The sequence below is a fragment of the Macadamia integrifolia genome, chromosome 7 (genome assembly GCF_013358625.1).
Source record: "Macadamia integrifolia cultivar HAES 741 chromosome 7, SCU_Mint_v3, whole genome shotgun sequence".
Classification (NCBI taxonomy): domain Eukaryota; kingdom Viridiplantae; phylum Streptophyta; class Magnoliopsida; order Proteales; family Proteaceae; genus Macadamia; species Macadamia integrifolia.
Window position 1 is genome coordinate 27,690,412 of NC_056563.1, and position 20,770 is coordinate 27,711,181.

The 20,770-nt window shown below is 38.4% G+C and overlaps 2 protein-coding genes and 1 long non-coding RNA gene across 4 annotated transcripts in view; 2 read left to right on the plus strand and 1 right to left on the minus strand.

The window, feature by feature from the left end:
* LOC122083440 (lysine histidine transporter-like 8) overlaps nucleotides 1–1,328 on the plus strand; it is a 5,236-nt gene extending 3,908 nt beyond the window's left edge. The window contains exon 5 of one of the 2 annotated variants that reach the window (XM_042651251.1): nucleotides 506–724. In XM_042651251.1, coding sequence (XP_042507185.1) covers nucleotides 506–577 — 72 coding nt within the window. In that variant the 3' untranslated portion in view covers nucleotides 578–724. Of the gene's footprint in view, nucleotides 1–501 lie in introns of both variants that reach the window. The other variant, XM_042651250.1, reaches the window with a different exon arrangement.
* Nucleotides 1,329–10,502: 9,174 nt separating this feature from the next.
* On the plus strand, nucleotides 10,503–10,862 carry LOC122084866 (auxin-responsive protein SAUR64-like). Its single transcript, XM_042653288.1, has one exon. It carries the CDS (start codon nucleotides 10,503–10,505, stop codon nucleotides 10,860–10,862), a length of 360 nt encoding a protein of 119 aa, XP_042509222.1.
* Nucleotides 10,863–19,482: 8,620 nt separating this feature from the next.
* On the minus strand, nucleotides 19,483–19,960 carry LOC122083595. The gene is made up of 2 exons (XR_006141682.1): nucleotides 19,838–19,960; nucleotides 19,483–19,742 (listed from the first exon to the last, which is right to left on the minus strand). It is a non-coding gene; the product is annotated as an uncharacterized LOC122083595 (long non-coding RNA).
* Nucleotides 19,961–20,770: the final 810 nt, after the last annotated feature.

Sequence of the window (20,770 nt, forward strand, 5' to 3'; positions counted from 1 at the left end):
TTAAAAAAAAAAAAAATGATGAAATAATAATTAATTTATGTGTATATCTTTCTCTTCAAATAAATATATTTTTGAATTTTTCATTTATTTTTTTGGCATCGTTTAAGGCTTTAATAATTAATATATAGTTATGTAAAATCAAGGTCAGGCCGGGCTCAATCCGTGGCTCTAACCCAACCCCGACTTGGCCAGGCCTTGGGTCTAAAATCCCAGCCCAAGCCTACCTACCTTGCATACTAAAAAAGCCCAACCCAAGCCGCACTCAGACTAAGAGGGTCGGGGGAGGGGGGCTCCAGTTCAAAAGGCCAAACTTATACCCCTAATTACTAATATATGAAGTTATGAAGAGCCAGAACCTATATTTCCTTGAATCAGTTTCATCTCTCTTGTACCACTCAGAGGGGTTTAGGGTGGTTACTTGAGATCCGGATTAATATTTATCTCTTTTATTTCTATTTGCATTGGAACCATATTGAAACTAAAGGTCTACTCTCATGATAGATAGCTCAGAACGATGGGATGTTGGGCGCCTCGTACAAATTTCATGGAAACGATGAAACCTCAAGGGTTGTCCTAGGTTTAACAAGTATGCTTGTGATAATTAACTGCCTGAGCTCTTTCCAGATATATGCATTTCCCGTCTTTGACAATTTGGAGTTTGCATACACTAGCAAGAAGAATAAGCCATGTTCAAGGTGGTTACGCGCAGGGTTTCGGGTCTTTTTTGGATGTTTGGCCTTCTTTATAGCCGTGGCACTTCCGGTCTTAGCAAGCGTGGCAGGTCTACTTGGAGGAATCGCATTACCTATCACATTAGCTTACCCATGTTTTATGTGGATTCTAATAAAGAGACCTCAACGATACGATGCAATGTGGTTCATTAACTGGGGACTTGGGATTCTTGGTATGGCTCTTAGTTTTCTAGTGATTGCTGGAGCAGTGTGGAGTATTGTGGATAGAGGTGTTCAAGCCAACTTCTTCAGACCTCCGTGAGATGAAAATTGATGAATTCACATAGTTAAGTTCTCTCATTGAGTCTGACAAAAACAAATTAAAGGGAAAATTGTGGTGTGCCCAACACCATGTTTTGTAAATAGTTGTTCTACTGGATTAGTAACTTGATTTTGTGGATGATCATATGGATGAGCCATTTTGTAGTCCTCGGCTTGGCCACATATGTTAAGATGCACTATATGCTTGGCCACATATGTTAAGATGCACTATGTACACATCAAAATTGCTTTAGACTATGAGAAACATGAGAACTAGTCTATGTAGTCCTTCCATGCAAATACATGTATGCATTTAGTCTTGACCTTTGTGATTAAGGTTCCGTTGCCAGTAATTTGATAATTATGGAAGTATACACATATTTACTGTATATTTGGAAAAGGTTTGTTATAATAGGGTTTTGCAAGAACATGACTTTATTTATTAGTATAAAAATATTAGCTATTGTCTTTTACTGCATAACCAATGTTATGATTTGCCGTAACCCAAGGGGGTAGCGTAGTTGGTGCGCAACGAACTTGGTACGAGCTGTAAACTCGGACGTCCTAAGTTCGATTTTCACCAGGCACACCTTGGGCCACTCACATGGGGGTATTTAGTGTTTTTCATTGATTTCAATGAAAGTTGAATGGTTCTCATTCAACCCCGATATGACCTGGTCCATGCGGTTGTGGGGTCAGTATGGGCTCGTGGGACTAGTCAGGCCGAAGGCCTGGATACCCGTTGTTAGGAAAAAAAAATGTAATGATTTGTTTTATAGAAAGTATAATTTTGCAATTTTAGTCTCTATTCATTCTCAAAGGCATCATGATATTCTTCAAAATAAACCCAAGGGTCATTTTGGATATGAATATTGAGAATCTAACATCTCAATTAGAGTTGGATTTTATAAGGATCCAACTCCCCGAATGTAGAGACATATAAGGATCTCAAGGTCACACACGCCAATTTGATCTGATTTTCAAGAGCCTTGACTCTTCACCAATACATTGGATATTCAATGTGATATCCAGTGGCTGAGAGGACTCGGAGACAAATCCTAATACACTGGGGAGGATCTTAATTCATTTTTCAGACTTTGAATAAGGGGTGTGTAAGAATGTGAGGTGGATGTTTCCACCAGACTCAGAGGCATTCAGTTATAGAGCACCAGTGGCTAAAAAGTGAAGACTCTGTATTAAGAGTTGGAGGTAACAAACAAAAATAAAACCCACTCAAGATTGCGAGAATACTCTACCACTAAAGATGCTAATTTTGTTGAGAAATGAAGTAATCGCCCACTCAAATAGATTAGTGGGCTTCAATTGACATTTTTAATCCTAATTATAATTATAGGACAAAGTATTGTCGTTGAAACTGATTCTTAGGTGTTGGCAGAAGAAGTTAATGGAAAGTATATATTTATCTTGGACTAGATAATCTTCTAAATCTTAACTGTTCTTTCTGACACCAAAGTAGATAGTCATAGGCTTATATGCATGTTAATTTAAGAAAAGGACTTAGATTGGACATTAAATATACTAATAGCTAGGGGTGCAAGTTTGGCCTTGACAGCCCGAATCCACCCTTGGCCCATCTTGATCTCGAACAAATACTGACCCAAAACTTTTGGTCCGACCTTGAAATTTTTTACCTTGAGTCAGGGTCAGGGCGGATAAGGGTTGATGTTTTTGGCCTGCCCAGCCCGTCCTGAACCCGGCCCTGATTTTTGCTCCTAATGCTGACCCTGTTGTTAACCCTGAATTTGACCTAATTTTATATATTGTTTGGCATTAAGTCATTGACACCTCAAAACTCCTAATATATCTTCTTATCGTTCTCTCTTGCTTTTTTTACCAAGAAATTTATAATTTTTTTATTTTTCATCTCCCCTTTATTATGAATATTTTTTATTTTTAAGTTATTTCATATTTTGTAGGGTTAGGGTCAGGGTATACCCAGCCCTTGATGTCAAGGTTAAGGTCAATTAGGGTCATCCTGGCTAGACCCTGAAAAATCGGGGCCAATCAGGGCGGGTAAGGGTTGGGCTGAACCCTGAAGATAGGGCTAGGGTTGAAATTTTGCAGCCCTGAGCTAGGATAAGGACGGGTTTGGGCCCAATTAAAGGGACTTTAAAACCCTAGCCCAACCTGGCCATGTTGCACCCCTACTAATAGCCACTAGGTCTTGTGAACCTCTTAGATTAAAGAAAAATGGCTATTAAAACAAAAGCAAGACAAGATTTCATACTACTAAAAATCATATAGCTAGATATGAATTATTCCTCTGCAGTATAAGACAATACAATTGAAAAAGTGTTGGGATTTAATCACTTCTATAAGAAGCTCAATGTGGCTGCTTGTAGGGTAGAGGAGCATGACATCGCATTATTCCTTGTAGAAAAATGGTTTTCTATTGCAATCAAGTCGTGGGGTATTTGTATGTACCATTCAAGTGGGTTCTACTTAGGTTAGCTTGTGGGGATAAACTTCTAGTTAAGTGGTAGACGGTTAGATAGTAGATTAGGCTCTTCTTTTGGATGGCTCGTCCATATCTTGTTCATAGTTATCTGGGCGAATATCACATGGTGAGGTGATGATTTAATAATTCATAGCACCTCGTTCTTCGAGCCTTTGTTAACGTCTCATTTTCCACATCTTTCTTAAACTGTTGGATCATTATTTCGTCACATGATGCTCGCTCAAGTAGCTGTAAGCCAACCCGAGTGATGGACGCTAAGGGGGGGAGCCTGGTCCTTAGATAATTAGGTTTAATGCAAGTACAAGAACTTCAACTTTCTATACAAATCGTGGAGTATGTAGTATATACCATTCAAGTGTTCGACATAAGCTAATTTGTTAGGAATGAGATTGCAGCTCACTAGCAAGTGGTTGGACAGTTGGAATTGACCTCCTTCGCCCACCCTTCTTGAAATAATAACAATAATAATAATGATGATGATGACCCCTTGTGGGTCCCTATCTAATTCCTAGTGGGTATTTGTCTTCCCGCCCATGGTTTCAACTATCTATATTGTATTGGTCATATCGGTCATATTGTACTAGTATTGGTTAAGACCAATCCTTAATCCCTAATTGATCCAGATTGGTTACCCACTTACCCTTATTGTTTCAGAGGTAAAATAGTAAAAATTTGTACTTTTAGAAAGAATAAAAACAAGGACAAATCGATCGATCAGTATCGAATTGGTATTTGATATTGGTACTGATACCCTCCCTTAAATCCATGGCCCATGTGATGCCTAGCACCAAAAATCATGTGAGAAGGCACAGACTTGTCCTGCGGCTTGGACATTTTCTCATTTTGCCTTGAAACCCGCCTTACTCGAAGCCTGAACTCCAGGCCTTACCCTGGCCCAAAACTCGGTAGACTGGACTTGGGCTGAGATAATAACAGATGGACACCAAGCCAGGGTTTAGGCCCACTTAAGGTTTAGTTACCTTAATTAAGAGTTAAGAGTCTTAAGACTAGGCATGGGCCTTCTAAGACCCGGGCTAACCCGGCTAGTTGGACCCTATTTGTGGTGTTCATGGTGTCTGGAATCCCTTGAAAGCCCTTCAAATAGGCCAGTCCGCCAGTGAGCTGGCCTGAGTCCTGATAGTAGTTTTCAATAGATGATAAGATCACCAAAACGTGATGGTTGAAAAAAAAGCCACACCGGCCAATTGATAACTGAGATGTAATGAACATAAATCGAAGTCGAACAGGTTTTTAATTGGTTCAATTTCTTAAACGAAAACCAATTAATTGATTGAATCGCTTCTCACTGTTACATCGATCTCCCACACACAAAGGAATCGATACTGAAAAATATGGTTCCGTAGAAACAAAACCACAAAAAGAAAGAGACAGGGAGAGATATTTGAAAGCCTCTAATTTATCTTGTAATTTTTGAAAGCATCAACTTCTAGTTCACTCTAATGGACCAGTGCAGGAGGGTGTGCGAAATTATCTTCAAAGTGAGATAATGGATAAAAATCCTCTGCAATTCCCATCTCATGCAATTTTGTGCAATACCCCCTGCAGAGGTTGACACGTGGACAAAGTGAAATGAACGATTCAGATTGATTGTTGGTTGAAACAACCCCAAAACTGTGAACCACAGTTAAACCAAACCGTATCAGTAGATCAAACCGGACCTCTCTCTGGTTGCCCTCTCTCGCACGACACGCTGTCACCCCTCTCTTTGTCACTCACACCTCTCTCTGCTCACAAAGGAAAAAGCCCTAGCGCCGTTGCACCCAAGCTCCCGGTCAAGGTCGAAGCTCTGTTAGGGATTTACCTGCAGCCGAAGGGGATCAGTCTTCTCTCTCGCGAAGGTTGTTCAAGGTTACCCAAAGTCGATCGGTTTCTCAGTCTCTCTCAATGCATGAAGCAATCGCTGATACATTAAGCATTTTTCTGGTTTTGAGTCATTTTTGTGCCGTTGTTACACTATTTCTCCCGCCAGTTCAACAATGTTTTTCCTGTTAAGGGTGAGATTTTAGGGTTAAGACTATCAAGAGGGTGATTCGATTGAAGTTTCAACCAGATCTGATTTCTAGATTGGGTTTAATTAGAAGTTATCTATTTCTTAGAAGTTGGGTTTCAGCTTTCAAGAATCAGTATCCTCTTTCCTTATAGAATCCACCGAAGTATAGCCAAAGTTCACCCTGCCAATTAATGCATACCGGTATAATCCCAACCGTTCTTCATACGCATCTTGGGGTATGATGATTTTTGTTGAATTCCCTGCATACACCGGATCAAGATGGTCCTCCACAATTAGCAGAACCCCCCTACTGCGTTCGCATAAGACTCGCGCTATGCACCGTCCCCTCTCTCACCTCCTACTGGTCTGAGCCTCGGTCCTCCATCAACCACATTCTCTTCACCGCCAGAACGTTCAGGTATACCTCCATTAGTATTTGTCGTCTTAGGATCCACAAATCTTGGACATGGTTTCCAAAATTGTGTAATCAAAGGCTGCCTTTGATTATCCTTCTCACCCCCAGCATTGCACTCCTCGCTGCCGCTAGGACTTGGCCGCCGCCGATCACCATTACCATACCGATCAGGGTCTCCCATGGGAGAAACCCTAAGCTCCATGCCGCTTTCCAGAATCGCTTCTTTTTCCCTCCTGAAAAATCACTCGCAAACTCTTCTCCCCAAAAGAAAATAAAGACCAACCCACTCAAAACCCCAAAAGAAGAAGAAATGTAGGAAAACGTAGAAATCTTCCTCCAGGACAGAAATGGAGCAGGGAGAGAGAGAGTCGAGAGAGCAAGGAACAAGGAGCAGGGAGCAGGGAGCAGGGAGCAGGGAGCAGGGAGCAGGGAGTTTGTTGTGCGAGTTAGGGAAGCGAAGGAGAGCCGTAACAGAGAGAGAGAGAGAAAGAGAGAGAGAGAGAGTTGAGAGTCGAGAGAGGAAATAGATACATATCTCTTAGGTTTTGAATTAAAACCTGACCGATTGGGTTTGAATAGTCGACTCGGTTCGGTTTAAGTTGGAGAACCATGGTTTTGGGTTGTTTCATTGGAAGGTTAATCTTAGCCGTTCAATCCGGAATGTCCACGTGTCAACCTCTGCAGGGGGTATTGCACAAAATTGCATGAGATGGGAATTGCAGAGGATTTTTATCCTGAGATAATATAGTTTTTTTACACCCACTACGTCTAGACGTAGACTTATGCTAGCAAATTGCACCCTATTGCCCTTTTTGAAAACATCAAATTCTATTATTACAATTTGATAACCACGCTTACCATAAATATACATAAATTATAATAAAGTGGGCTGGGCTAGATTGAGAAGCCTCAAGCGTTGGTCAAGCATCAAACCCAGCCAAATTGCATCCTCGTGTAAATCTTGTGTTCGCTAGCTGGCAGCCCTGTGAGCATGAGTTTGCTTATTATATGTTTTTTTTTTTTTAATAAAATAAAATCTATTTATTAGAACATGAGGAACATACAATTGTTGAGTTTAGAGAATCCTTTCATTTATAGAGTGGAATTTGATTAAACTGTCGTAGACACAACATCGATAAAATCTTTCTCGTTGGGACTCAAATCCTCTTCAATGCCCCAATACGTCCAATGCACAGATAGCTGACAACATTGAAACACACACCCTTAATCATCGGATGTGCATTCATCATACTAACACACTTGAGGGTAGCAACAATATTGATCTCCCTAGAAATACAATAAAAAAGAGCAAGCTTTAAAGATGCTTGTCAACTTCAAATTGTACACTTTACTACCAAATTATAACCAATTAATTGGTAGCAAACACCACATGGCAAACCAAACCTTTGTTTGAATAACTTTTAGGTGACGGATCTTAGGCGCTTTTGGCGGTGCAGAGCTTTGAGGCAACAAGTAAAGAAAAGAGCAGGCCCACGCCGGTAGCCGTTAGGTTTGGTCTGGTTTCGGATTGGTAATAAGCCAAATCAAAATCAATTACAGTTTGATTTCTCAGTCTAGTTTGAATTGGTTTGACCTCACAGGCTCTTTCTTATCATATCATTATCAGGCTGGTTTAGATTCGATTTTTCATGTCTTTAGGGGATATTCGTGCATTACTGAAAATAATGGTTTCTTATCAACTTTTTTCACTTTTTATCAGTTTTGGTCTGGCTCTTATATCAGCTTTGAATTCGATTCAATTTGATTTCGATTTCTACCAATTTCATAAAAAAACACAAGCTAAACCAAACTGATACTGATTTGGTCTGGTCCGGGTTGAAAATTGACACGCCTAACATACCAATAAAAAACCTGAAATCAGGATTTGGATTGGAATCGATCTGGATTGACCCAGACTTGGTATACATCATTTTTTTTTTTTAAAAAAAAATTGGTCCAAATTGGATCAGGGAATGAAGATTGGCCTCGGCCCACTTCGATCCAAAACAACACGAATCAGCTGATCGGGTCTGATTTAAAAACCTTGGTTCGGATAGGATATAAAAGAGTTTTCCCCCGTATTCATCCTCTGGTTTTTAACGTCAGACATGTTGGTCCCATGCACAAATTTCTGATCTTTTTTTTTTGGTGATGATGAAAAAATGGGTGCTTCATGATTAGTCATCATAGTCTCAGATTGAGTCACATACGGTAAAGTTTTTAAAAGATCAACAAACAATAATGAAGCATGAAGCGTGTCAACTCAAACCTATAATAATAGACTCGAATGGTGATGAAACATGGCTTCCTTCCACGAGATTCGAGCAGTAACGAGATTGGCCAATTTTAGTATCATATGGATCAGTAGTAAATGTCGTGTTCAACGGTAGGATAGTTTCATCAACTTGAAAACATATTGACTATGAAAGGCTAGTAAGTACACGTGCAAACAAGGAACCCTTAGAACAGAGAATTTATGTGGGACCTACAGTGCATGTTCTCTCCCTCCCCAGTCCAAACCTATCGTGATGGTTGGCAGATGATGAGATCTGTATTTGAGAATTGAGATGGTGGTCCATTATTGATGTTGATAGGCTTCTTCATCTTCTACAAACATCCTCAAAGTGTAGTAAGCTTGTGTTCCCTTTTTCTTTTGTATTTTTGGTGGTGTTCATTAAATAGACTTGCGTGTTGTCATTTAACAAGGAAAAAACTTCCTTTCGTGTCACAATGTTTCTATTCATCAATTCCTAGTTCTTATCAGGCGCCCAAGGTTGAACGCAAACCTATCACAAGAGGCAAGGGTTGGAAGCAGTTGGAGTTTATAACTCAAGAGGGAAACTCCAGTTACATCAAGACATTGCTGCCTGAGCATTTTGAGAAAGAGAAGGGTTTATAATTTGTAGTTGAGAAAAGTCAAGCTGGTCGGCCGTCGACATTTTTGGATCTATTCACACCTCCTCCATTCTACTACCACTTTGAAAACCAAAGAGAGATTAACTGCATCAGCACCACGAACATAAATAGTACGTTGGAGTTGTTTCTACCACTCGAGTGCAACTTAGACTTAAAAACCAGCTGTGAAGTAGAGGATGACCTAATAAGTCTTCATTGGCCTATTCACATCTGATGATGTCGGGTCAACTACGTTTGCAAAAGACGAAGAGAAGAAAGAAGAGACAATAAATTGTCTAAACAAATTACTTGTATTGAGATAGTCCCACACCTAGTTAGAATTTTTCTGAATTAAATAAAATATCCTGACCGAATCCGAATTAAAAATAAAATTTGATAAAAAACGTGCTTTTTACTAATTTGATTTTAAAACACGAATAATTCAGCCGAATCGAATTAAACCGAATTATTTGGTCCACTTAAACAGTATTAAAAAAAAAAACAAAACGTCATATATGAAACCCACGGTACCCACCACTGAAATAGTTTTTTTTTTCATCTCCTTCTCCCCCAAATTTCCGCATCTTTCTTCCTATCTTTTTTCTCCACCTAATTCTTCTATAACAATCATACGAATTTACTATTTGTTTTATTTCTTTCTCATAACTTCATCAGTTCATCCTAAGCTATGGGAGATATCAAGCCTTGATGGATAATTTGAGGTTTCGGGGGACCAGGACAGATTCATATCGCCGTATCAATCAATCTTCTTTTATATTGTTGCTTTAATTTTGAAAAATTAGTGCGTCTTAGTGCAATATGGGTCTTGTGAACCCAAGCAAAAGGATAGTGAAAATTTTTTGTGGTCAATTTATTTATTTGTTTTATTGTAGTTGTAATCTTGCTTTCACTGTTTTGGGGCCTAATCTATTTCATGAGTAGAAATTGGATTACAATAACCATTGCTTCCATCGCTCAATGACAATTTTTTCATAGTTTTTTACTTTATTGTATAAAGTAATTTGCTCTTTCTAAGTATACAAATCAAGTTAATAACTTGATAAATAAAAAATATACAATAAACTATAAAAATAATATCTGAATTTTTTGCCTGACTTTTATTTTTTTAATCGAATAATTCTCGAATCCGAATCCGAATCGGACACTGATTTTTATTTTGTCCGCTTTTTTGACCGTTTTTTTGACCGAATCCTTAAATTAACCAATCGAATTATTTTGAATAATTCTCCTCCCGAGTAATTTCCGAATCTGAATTTGCTAACTATGGTCCCACATCGATTATTGATGACTCATCTATCATATGTATAAGAGCAAGAAGAGACCATCTCACTTTACACCAATTGATTTTAAGATGCAATCTTTAACATGGTATCAGAAAGTAGATGATTTTGACATTATTTGGTGTTTCACATGCATATAGAGAAAATTTTATTGAGTATAAGTAAACGCAACCATTTGCTCAACCAATATTTTAATGATTTGCACGTAAACCTACCATTTTTTGGGTCATAGACTCATAGGCATCTCTAACTATGATAGTTAGGGAAGAAAAAATCGGTTTTCTTCAGGCAGAAGTACTTTGACAAAACCAAGTATGTATCTTTCCAACTCTCTCCCGTCTCTTATATATATATATATATATATATATATATATCTATATATTGTAGAAGTCCTCACAGTTCAATCACGATGAAACCTAAAGGACTGGTGGAGATGGTGAAGAGGTGGCAAAGGTTAGCAGTTTTGGCGAGCAAAAGGGTATTCTTCTCAAGATCAATGGTGAGGTTGGTTGCTGGTAAGGGACATTTTGCTGTCTATGCTGAAGATGGGAGACGTTTTGAAGTCCCACTGCTCTTTCTAGGGGAACCCATCTTCACAGAGCTTCTTAAAATGGGGGAGAAGGAGTTTGGGCTTGCAAGTGATAGGCCTATCATGCTGCCATGCGATGGAGATTTCTTAGAGTCTGTTCTTTCCAAACTCAGATATTGGCACTCTGGACAACCCTTGAAAAGATTGAAGAAGAAAGCACAGATCTGCTGGGTTTTGTGAGAGAATATGTTTGTTCATCCTAGGAGTCTCAGGAAAATGTGTCCCAAAAGCCTTCCTTTGTTTATGATTCTACATCAGCCATTTGTAAGTAACCTTTGTATGTAGATGTTTAAAATAGACAAGCTTAGGGAACATAATTATTGTAGGTAGAAATGGAGTTCGAAGAAAACAAAGGAGGTTATTTAAGACTTCCAAAGTAATCCTCTTTTGCTATTGAGCTGAAGATGTATAGATAGAACTGATCATTTTTCTCCTCAGAGTCGAGAATCCATCTCCTTCTTTTCAAGATTATTAGGTTTTGAACTACTTAGACTATTACATTTTCCTACTTCTGTCTGTGTATGGATGTTTGAGCACTGGTTTTGAAGTTTCAAAATGGATGCATGATGAGTCAGCCGAGAGAGAGAGAGAGAGAGAGAGAGAGAGAGAGTGTCTTCATTCCAGGGGCATAGAAATGGTAAGCATGAACTTAGTTAGTTTATTCGCGTTTAAAACGCGTTTAAAATGCCGTCCCCTTTTTTTACCGTTTTAAACGCCGTTTGTCGAATTTTTCATAGAAAGTCAGTAAAAAAGGGGAACGGGGCTATTTGAAGTTTTTTTGCCGTTTTAAACGCCGTCCCGTTTTTTTGATAGTAAAAAAAACAGATTTTAAAAAAATATAATCGTTTTAAAATAGAAACGTTTAAAACGGGGCTATTTGTTTTGATTGTTATCTAGGTATTTAGAGAATTATTATGCCAATTTATGTCTATATATTGCCCTTTTTTTGACACTGTATTATTTAAATATAAACGTTTAAAACACGTATCGTCCGTTTTTTATTTTTTCCCGTTTTTACCGTATTTGACCGTATTTTTGACCGTCCCGTTCACGTTTTGATCCGTTTAAAACATGCCCATACCGAACAATGTTTTTTTACCGTTCCCATTTTAACTAACAGAGAGCATGACTGTCTTCATTCTAGAGGCATAAAAATAAGTCCCCTCCAGGCAACTTGTAAAAGATATGGGGAAACACTAACAATAATTTTTAGTAGTTAATAAGTACATACCATGTTAGTGCTTTGTGTCAATTTTTGGCAAATTTTTTACCATGTTTTATTTGTACAAAATACGAGAATCTACAACGGTGTAGCTTAATGGAAATTGCAAACATACAATCACATAACGTAAAAAGATTTATGTAGATTGAAAAAATTATCTATGTTCACAGTGAAATGAGAACTGCTTCACTATCAATAAAGAATAGGGTTACAATTACTCATCCTCACACATCTCTTAATATTAATAGGATTCTCTAATCGTTTCTTTAATTAATTGAAATTTTTGAAGTGTTTCCAAGGTTTCAAAAATCGAATTGAAATCGACACTTACCAATTCAGATGCCAATTCAGAGTTTTAAAACCCTAAGTGTTACACACTATATTTAAGGTACCTTGAGAAGCCATGCAAAGGTGAAGACAACCGTTTGAAAATTTCCATTGTGACTCCTCGTGCTGGGCCACATGGGATGGGAAGCAAAGCCATGTGATGGTTGTAGACTTGGAGTAGAAAGGTTACTTGCTTATTTGTAGTTGGGTTTGCCTAGATATTGTTAGACCACAACCTCATCGTCTCATGGCTAAGATGGAAGTGGAACTACATGTCCAAAAAATACATTGACCGCCATCCATCGTCGACTTTGCAATAAATAAAAATTTTTTGATGCAGAAAATAAAAATTTCATATCAAACACAATTAGCTTGATGTGAAGACTTATAAGTACTTTGACACCATCTTTTTAATAATTAGCTTTTAAAGATGAGTTCTACCCAAACCCTCAGAACTTACTAAACCAGACCTAAATCAAGTGAGAAACGTTAAATATCTCATTTGTTCTTTTGACCTTTTCTGCCTATTAAAGACTTCCTAAAAATAGATCAGTCTCGACCAAAAACTATCCGATCGGGGCGATCTTGACCAATCGTATCTGATTTCTTTGAAACTTCACTGTTGCTGATTGGTGAATTGTAAACGTTGTGCAAGTGTATTGGTCTGACCACACGGTTCGGTTATGGATTACCTCGTTATTCCCTCATTCCTTCCCCTGCTCAGGGCCAGGCCCTATGGCTGTTAAATTATTGCCATCTCACAAATGCAAACGAATTAGATGGTTGCATTCTGAAGGAGTAAAGCCACATTTACTATTAGCAAACATAATCATATAAAATATTAGTGTATACATGATTAATATGTACAAAGTTGAGGTTGAGATAATGTTTAATGATGATATATACAAAGCCAAGAATTAAATGCAAGGCCAAGACTGACCTTTCAGTAGGGGTGTCAATTCTAAGCCTGCACCGTTAGGCTCAACACGCTTACTATCTGACTTGGACTGACCCGATTAATTAATGTGTTGGGCTTGAGCTTGACACGTTTATTAAACGGGTGTTTATAGTGCAAGTAGCTAGCCTGTCGGGCACCCGACAGAACCGACACGTTTATATGCTTGGCTTGAACAGACTCGTTGTAGCCTGATCTAGCTCGACCCCCTTTAATACTACATAAAATTCCTATTTTGCTACTACTAGTAAGAAACAAATTAAGCTTTCTTACCATTTGCTTTGTAATAGAATTTGATTTAATTAAACTTTATTTTTAAGTTGTAAAAGTCATAATCTCTTCTTTTTTGTTTTTTTGTAAGAATAACCATAATCTCATATCATATCTCTTTTTAATTAAAGATTTACCTCACATATTTCTGGGCATTCAACCAACTTAAGAAAAGAATTTTAGGGTAAACACGTTTAAAACCCGTTTAGACTTAAATAGGTCTATAGCTTGGTTAATTAAGACCCGTTTAAGGAAGCTTGATTAAAGCCCGACACCGATTGATCCGATTATGAACCACACCATGCCCCCAAAACTAGGCCCTTTTACTTAAATGGGTATTCATGGTGCAAGTCTTTCAAGTGGTCAAGCCCAATTAAACCCTACCGAGACCAACCTGGCCCAACTGATTGACACCCCTATCTTTCAGGAAGAATCAACGGTTAAAAGAAAATGAGAGGCGCCACCTCACTCCGACATGATATGGTAGGCAGGCCAAGACCAGGTAAGCTTTTGGTTTCTTATTTCTGTGCAGTTGCTTGGATGGTTCATCTATGTTTTCCACCAGAATCATGAGCACCTTTTCTCATCATGGCTGCCAACTCTTCATAAGTGATTCTACCATCCTACACATATATCTCAGTCCATGTTAGCAAAGCTTAGTGCACAGTGTATCAATGTTGTGCCAGGAAAAAAATAAGTGAACAAAATTAGTATGGGCTCAAATAACAGTACCTTATTTGTGTCGATATCTTTGAGGACTTCAGCTATGCTTGCTTCATCCCCAATATTCTATGTTTAGTCATAGCATCCTTCAATACATCTCTAGTGATAAACCTGGTGAGAATCAAAAGGCAAAGTAAGGTAGATTTCTTCTTACATGTTGATAATTGTTATTGAGCTTACCTGGTGATAGTGCCACTGTCTCACCCTTCAGCTTTGATCTAACAAAACAACACACTGATCTGGGTTCATCAGGACTTGGAACTTGACCAAGTTATTTTGTTTTGGTTGACCCAATATATAGATTTTCCTTACCAGCCAAAAACGGTGGTCCACCACTCAGAAGAATATAAAGGATCATCCTATCACTCCATATGCATCAATCTTCGTTGCTTGTGCATAGTAGTCGGTTCAAGTGTAGTAATCCTTCGAAGGACCTGCACTTGTGGGTTTCGAGGTAACCTTATACCTTCTTGTTTGTATTCATTCAAACCTAAATTGTATGTTCCATACATGAAGGGGATGCAATTTTTTTGTTGAACACTCCCCACTGCCAATAAATGGTACAAGAGCCTAATAATGCAGTATAGACTTGATGCAAAATTTTTTTCTTTCAAGAAAAAAAAATTAGGGTTTTGGGTAAACCATGGTAATATGAAGAAAATCATGTTTGACTTTTAAGTTGCTTATGTAATGTTGTTTTACTATTGTGCCATGAATAAAAAACCTGTTTGACTTTTAAGCTACCCACAAGAACCTGTTAGGCTACAAGAACACCAGTAAAAGCCTGTTTAGCTCCTATGTTACGAGTACAAGTCTGTTTGGGGATTGTGACATTGTTTGGTTGCATAATTACAGAATCGAAGATTTGACATTATAATCCCAATTTTGAATTTCTATGATTCAAGAATCAAATTTTTTTTTTAAAAATATGAGAATTAAATGTTAATTTCATAGATTCATTATAAAATTATTTTTAATGTTATTTGTGATTAAATTAATTTTTTTTATTGATTTATTTAATATTTTTTTTATGATTATGAATTATGAGAGAAAAGAAATTATTTTTATGTGATGCATGTGTAGTGTAGTTTCTCTCCCGTACTTTTCTGTCTTCCCATCATGGTATCATGTATCGGTCTCATATCGGTCATATCGGATTGGTATCGACTGAGACCAATCCCCAATCCTTGATCAATCTTGATCGGCATCCGTATTGTTTCAGGGCTAAAATAGTAAAAAACTAGTACTTTTTAGAAAAAGGAGAGGTAAAACCAATCGATACCCACAGATACTGATACCGATACCGATACTGATACCAATACCGTCCCCTAAATCTATGATCCCAATCCAAAAGTACTGGACTGATCAAGAGGCTAGATTTTGTTGTGAAGTCACTATTTGCAACACCAGTCTACATGGTTGATTACAGATGCCAGCGTATATGGTTTCTAGGCATGAAACATACCCTGTTTCATTCTCAGGTTTTAAGCTATAAAACAAATCCCTTTCGCTTTCATGTATATCCCTTATCACTCTTTTAATGACAGGAAGTGAGAAAAATGTTGGATTCTCTTATTTATATATATATATATATATATATATATATATATATAAATAACCACCAACATAAAAGGAGGAGGAGAGTGTTAGAGATGAGTTTGGATCCAGTGTACGTACATTCATCTGAATGTAAGGACCCCTCTTATTTTGGTGTTTCAAACTAGGAATGAAAGAGAGAAAATTTAAAATAAACTAATGCCAGACATCATGGCCAGCCCATAAAGAAAAGAGATTCTGTAAAAAACCTTATTCCATTCAATACAAGTGAAGGAATGAAGCAACGTTTCCTCTAAGCAAAGCAAACAAAAGAGGAAGCAATATTTTATTTTGTCTCACCCTTTACCTTGTCTCTCCCCCCTCCCTTTTTTTCTCTTAGATCCCATCCTGGGGTGAACGACCTAAAAAAGCAAAAGTTTTAGATTCTTATCAAATCAGGGGCAAGTTTTGATTGTTTTTCAACCCCTATTATGTAAACAAATGGAAGCAATGTTTTCTACATTTAAAAATATTAAAAATTTTAATCTAATAATCTTGAGGGTTTTTGAAAAAGAAAATCCTGAGATGAAAAAAGAGAATCATGAGATTTAAAAAATCAAGAGATAAGGGTTGAGGTGAATTGTTTCGCCCAGTGAGGGGGAGAAAGATCTGGATCACACAATTCAGGGATGTAAATAAATAGTTGAAAATTCAAATTCGTTATATGTTTAGGGGTATTTGTATTTGATCAGAGATAATTATCCCGATTCGATCACATCCAGATTTTTTTTTTAAACAATTTAAAACACACATTTTATTTACTTGAAGGAGGTGAAACAGTAGGCTACATATATCCATTAGACATCGAGATCCTCAAATTCTCTTTTGGTAAGAACAATAACAGCTATAACCACACCCAAAAAAGGAAAAAAACCTACTCATCATCTGTACATCAATTTCATGGCAAAGCCAGTAGGCATTTGAAATTGTTCAGTTATACCGAGATATGCCATGAGAAGCCACACATGAGTAAGAAGTTCTCCACCTTGTCCGAGTTGTTGAGCATGATTTGGTCCATTGCACTGAGGTGCAGCATATGATAGCATCTCCACCCACACTTTACCAATTGTTTCCCATTTCTTCATTCTAACAGTTGATGAATTATCAGAGGTCAACTGACTTGCGAGCCTACATGCATCAAATAGTATAGATTTGCTTTTGGGTCCTTTCACTTCAATAGGTGGAATTTCAGTCTTCACATCCCTTAAAAAATTACAAGCTTCGGTTTTTCCCAGTTTTGATTCTTTTTTACCTTTGAAGAAATTAATGGCTTCTTGCTCTGTATCCAAACACCTGATATCTCCTATCCCTTCAGGCAGCATAAAAGGACACACTACTAGAAGATTCATCATATAATCTGATAATAGCTTGGAATTATTTTTTAATGTGTGTGGTGATTGATCATACTGATAGCAGAGGTCGGTAGCAATGTGCCAAATTATATAAGAATGCTTTGGTCAAATTCTACTTCATCAATACTCCACCTAACCAAATCATAGAGCTCAATGTTCTCCTCCAGTACCTCACCTCCTCTTCTCTTGCATAGCTTCTTTGCTTCCTTCAAATCTGTGGCTGCCTCTGATTTGCTTCGGAGCTGTTCGAATATGAATATTTTCAATCTTTGAGTGGCTTCCACATAATTTGTATACCGATACTTTCTTAGCTTTTTGTGGATCCCCAATGACTTTCGAAGTAACTTAACAAACTTTGAAGGTTTATCTTTGAGCCAAGCATTTAATAGATCATATTGCGCAATGTAATTATACCACCTTCTGTTTTTATACCTTCGTCGTCTAAAGATTGAAACTGATGATGAACAAGCCAGTCGACGACCCAGGCCATGCTGTCTTAGCCAGAGGAATGCCCAATCTGAGGAAATTAGAATAATGGCAGCAAAAATCTCTAGGATGATGCCCACAACTAGCATAAGATAAGTTATGCTTATTTCAGTAGCTAGATGACCATGTTTGTCAACATCCAAGAACACAACAAACACAAATATGGTGATGAACAAACTGATTGATCGTAGAACGCAACCAATCTTGGACGAAATTACGAATGATTTGGTGTAAAGCACATCGAACATGAATCCAAGTTCAACGTCCACCAGTTTGTAAGCCTTGTCGTAAGATAATTGTTGGAAGAACAATTTGCTTTCTTCCCAATCCTCATGGCTGAGATTGAGAAATGCAAATAAACGTTTGAATGTCTTAAAGAAGTAATGTGCTCTGGCCATAATCTTTTCTATGGTCACCCGAAACACTTCCACATCCTTAGAATTGTATTCTTCCAGGAATTTGGCATAACTTGGACCAGGATCAGGATGACCCAGCAGAGAGTCTCTAAAGTGTTCCTTGCTTGCCAAACAGAGACCCCATGTCCTCTCCCCATACTTGATAATTGCAGGAACAAACATCAGAGATGAAAGAATTGAGACCTTACCCACAGTCCATGACCTAATGGAGACATATAAGGCGATGCTCCCTTGGACCACTAGTCCAAGCTAGTGCCTTAACCATAGGTTATCATCTTCTAACGCATAGGCTGTGATGGTATCTGGAGTCTGGACCTCCTAGGTGCAACAGAAGAAATGGTGCCCAGAAGGCTATAAGTTCGTGGGTTTTGTGTTCTTCAATACTGTGGGAGATAAGGCCAAGGGCAACAGCTGCAACCCAGTCTGCAGTCTGCACACAAGTAGGCAATCCATAGAATGATTTGTAACCATTTTTTATAGATGTGTCTTCTGTGGTCGTCCAACGAAATGAGAAGGATTTGAAAACAGAGGCTGAGTAGAACGGCCAATCGGAGCTCCCATTTGTTCCACAGCTTCTGAGCCTGTTGTGTCCAGGTGTGAACCAACCAACTTTTCTAACGATTCGTCATTGATAGAACATGTAAATGTAAACCCAAATTTTATATTCAATTCTCTTGCTTAACCATCGCAAAAGTCTATACACGGTAACGTGCTCACAGATTGATGGTATAATGGTATGTGGGGGTGAACTGTGATGGGGTTTAACTGACTGGGTTTCCAGAGGATGTGCTGGCGGTATGATGAGTACTGTGAGGATTAAGAGGATCGGCTATAATGTGTTTTAATGGATGGTGAGGAGAAGCAGAACAAGGGATTCTGATGCAAGTCGTGGCAATGGCGAGGGATTTACAGCAGTAAGGGGATTCTGATTAGGAGTTGCAGGTCTTCGATTAGCAGCAGGGGAAGGCACACAGGGCTGGTGTCCACGGGGTTGAGGAGCACATTTGCGTTGCTGGAGTTGCAGAATGTGTACGATGGTGGGAAAAAAAAAATTGTGGTACAGGTAGGTGGTTATACGAACTCTCTTGGGATTTTTTCCTTCGATTCGCAAATGAACTTTTAAGAGTTGGAGAGGTGAGGAATTGAGGCGTTTTGGATGGATGGATTCCATGAGGATGAAATTCCATTTCCATCTCTAATTTTTAAAACTAGTCATAAAAAGGGGATGTAGCAGCTCCCCTTTAATTTTATTAGAAGGATTGGATATAGTACAAAGTACAAACATATAAAATTACATTTTAATTTCTCTCAAACCAATCACATCTTGGAAAATAGGTTAACATATATAAATGCAAGTATTCCCCATCTTATTTCTACACACATTTTGAGCCGGAAGACATAGTAGTCCACATAACAATGCCTGAAAACCACCTGGGCTTACGCTATGGCAGTAGAATCAAAGCACACAGAAATCAAAGAATTCAAATTGATGTTCAGTTGAACTCAAAGTTTTGAACACAAGATCAAGCAATCAATAACCAGGATGGCACAACCTCAGCAATCTCAAAATTCACTTTTTTCCCCCCTTCAATCCAATCGCGTCCATTTGCCTCTAGCTAGCCACCTTTTATTTTCAAAACATATACATAACAGGGGAAATTTGCAGAAGCCTATAGTGACAAAAATCCTTCCTGAACAATACATCATTTTCTCCTGACAAATTGAGGAACTAATTAGAAAGTCAAATAATTATGATAAATTGATAAGTAATGGGTATCATTCAAGTTGAGATCCGAAGCACCACATACCTGAGAACCAGAAATCCAAGGCTGAAATAAAATACTAATCTTCTACGATGACCCTTTTGTCAGCCTTAAGCTTTTCAGTGGACTACTTGGGCATGTTAACCAACATTAATTTCTTGAGGGTCTTGTTAAGTTTGTCTCGAATTCTTGACCTGTTTTGAAGATTGACCCGATCCGACATATTTTGGTGGCGACCCGAATGGAAAATTTTCTGAGATCTGTGATGGAAGCAGAGGGCTTGGGCCAGCCCATCACTAATCTCGTATGGGGGTACGGGGGCTACGCCCCCGCGGTATGGTTCGACAGGATCGACCGCGACCCGATGGGTCGACCCACGTTTTTTGGAATATATATAATGTACTGTTGCTTGTTGAGGTAGTCATTGTATTCTAGGGTTTTCACGAAGTTAGGGTTTCAGGGCGAGTTCTTCCTCGCCGCTGCTAGGGTGTAATCTCTCTTCTGCATAGTGAATCATCTTCTTCTTCGCCCGAGGACGTAGCACACCACCCTGGTGTGTGAACCTCGTTAAATCTCTGTGTCGTACGGATCTATTGTCTCCCTTTATTCGTGTTTCTTGGTGTTTGATCTAACAGGTCTCTAGTACTTGAGGGAGAACCTTCAAATTCTTGCGGGAACTGCTTTCCAATTCTTCAAGCTTCGGCATTGCTCCATTCTCCACAGTCAATTCCTCCAGTTCCTCTAGCTCCCGAATAGTTAGCTTTCGAAGTTCCTTGAACCCTCCCCGTGAGAAAACCATATAGTTACCTGTGAAGGATTTGGATGATAAGATAAGGGTCCTTAGCTTGGGCAGCTTCTCTAGCTCTGGCATTGGGTCTTGTTTTAATTTGGTCTCAAACAAGGTGAGCTCAGTGAGGTCTAATTTGAATGCATCAAGGTCCAATAACTCTTCTAACGCGGCATGCAAATAAAAATTGT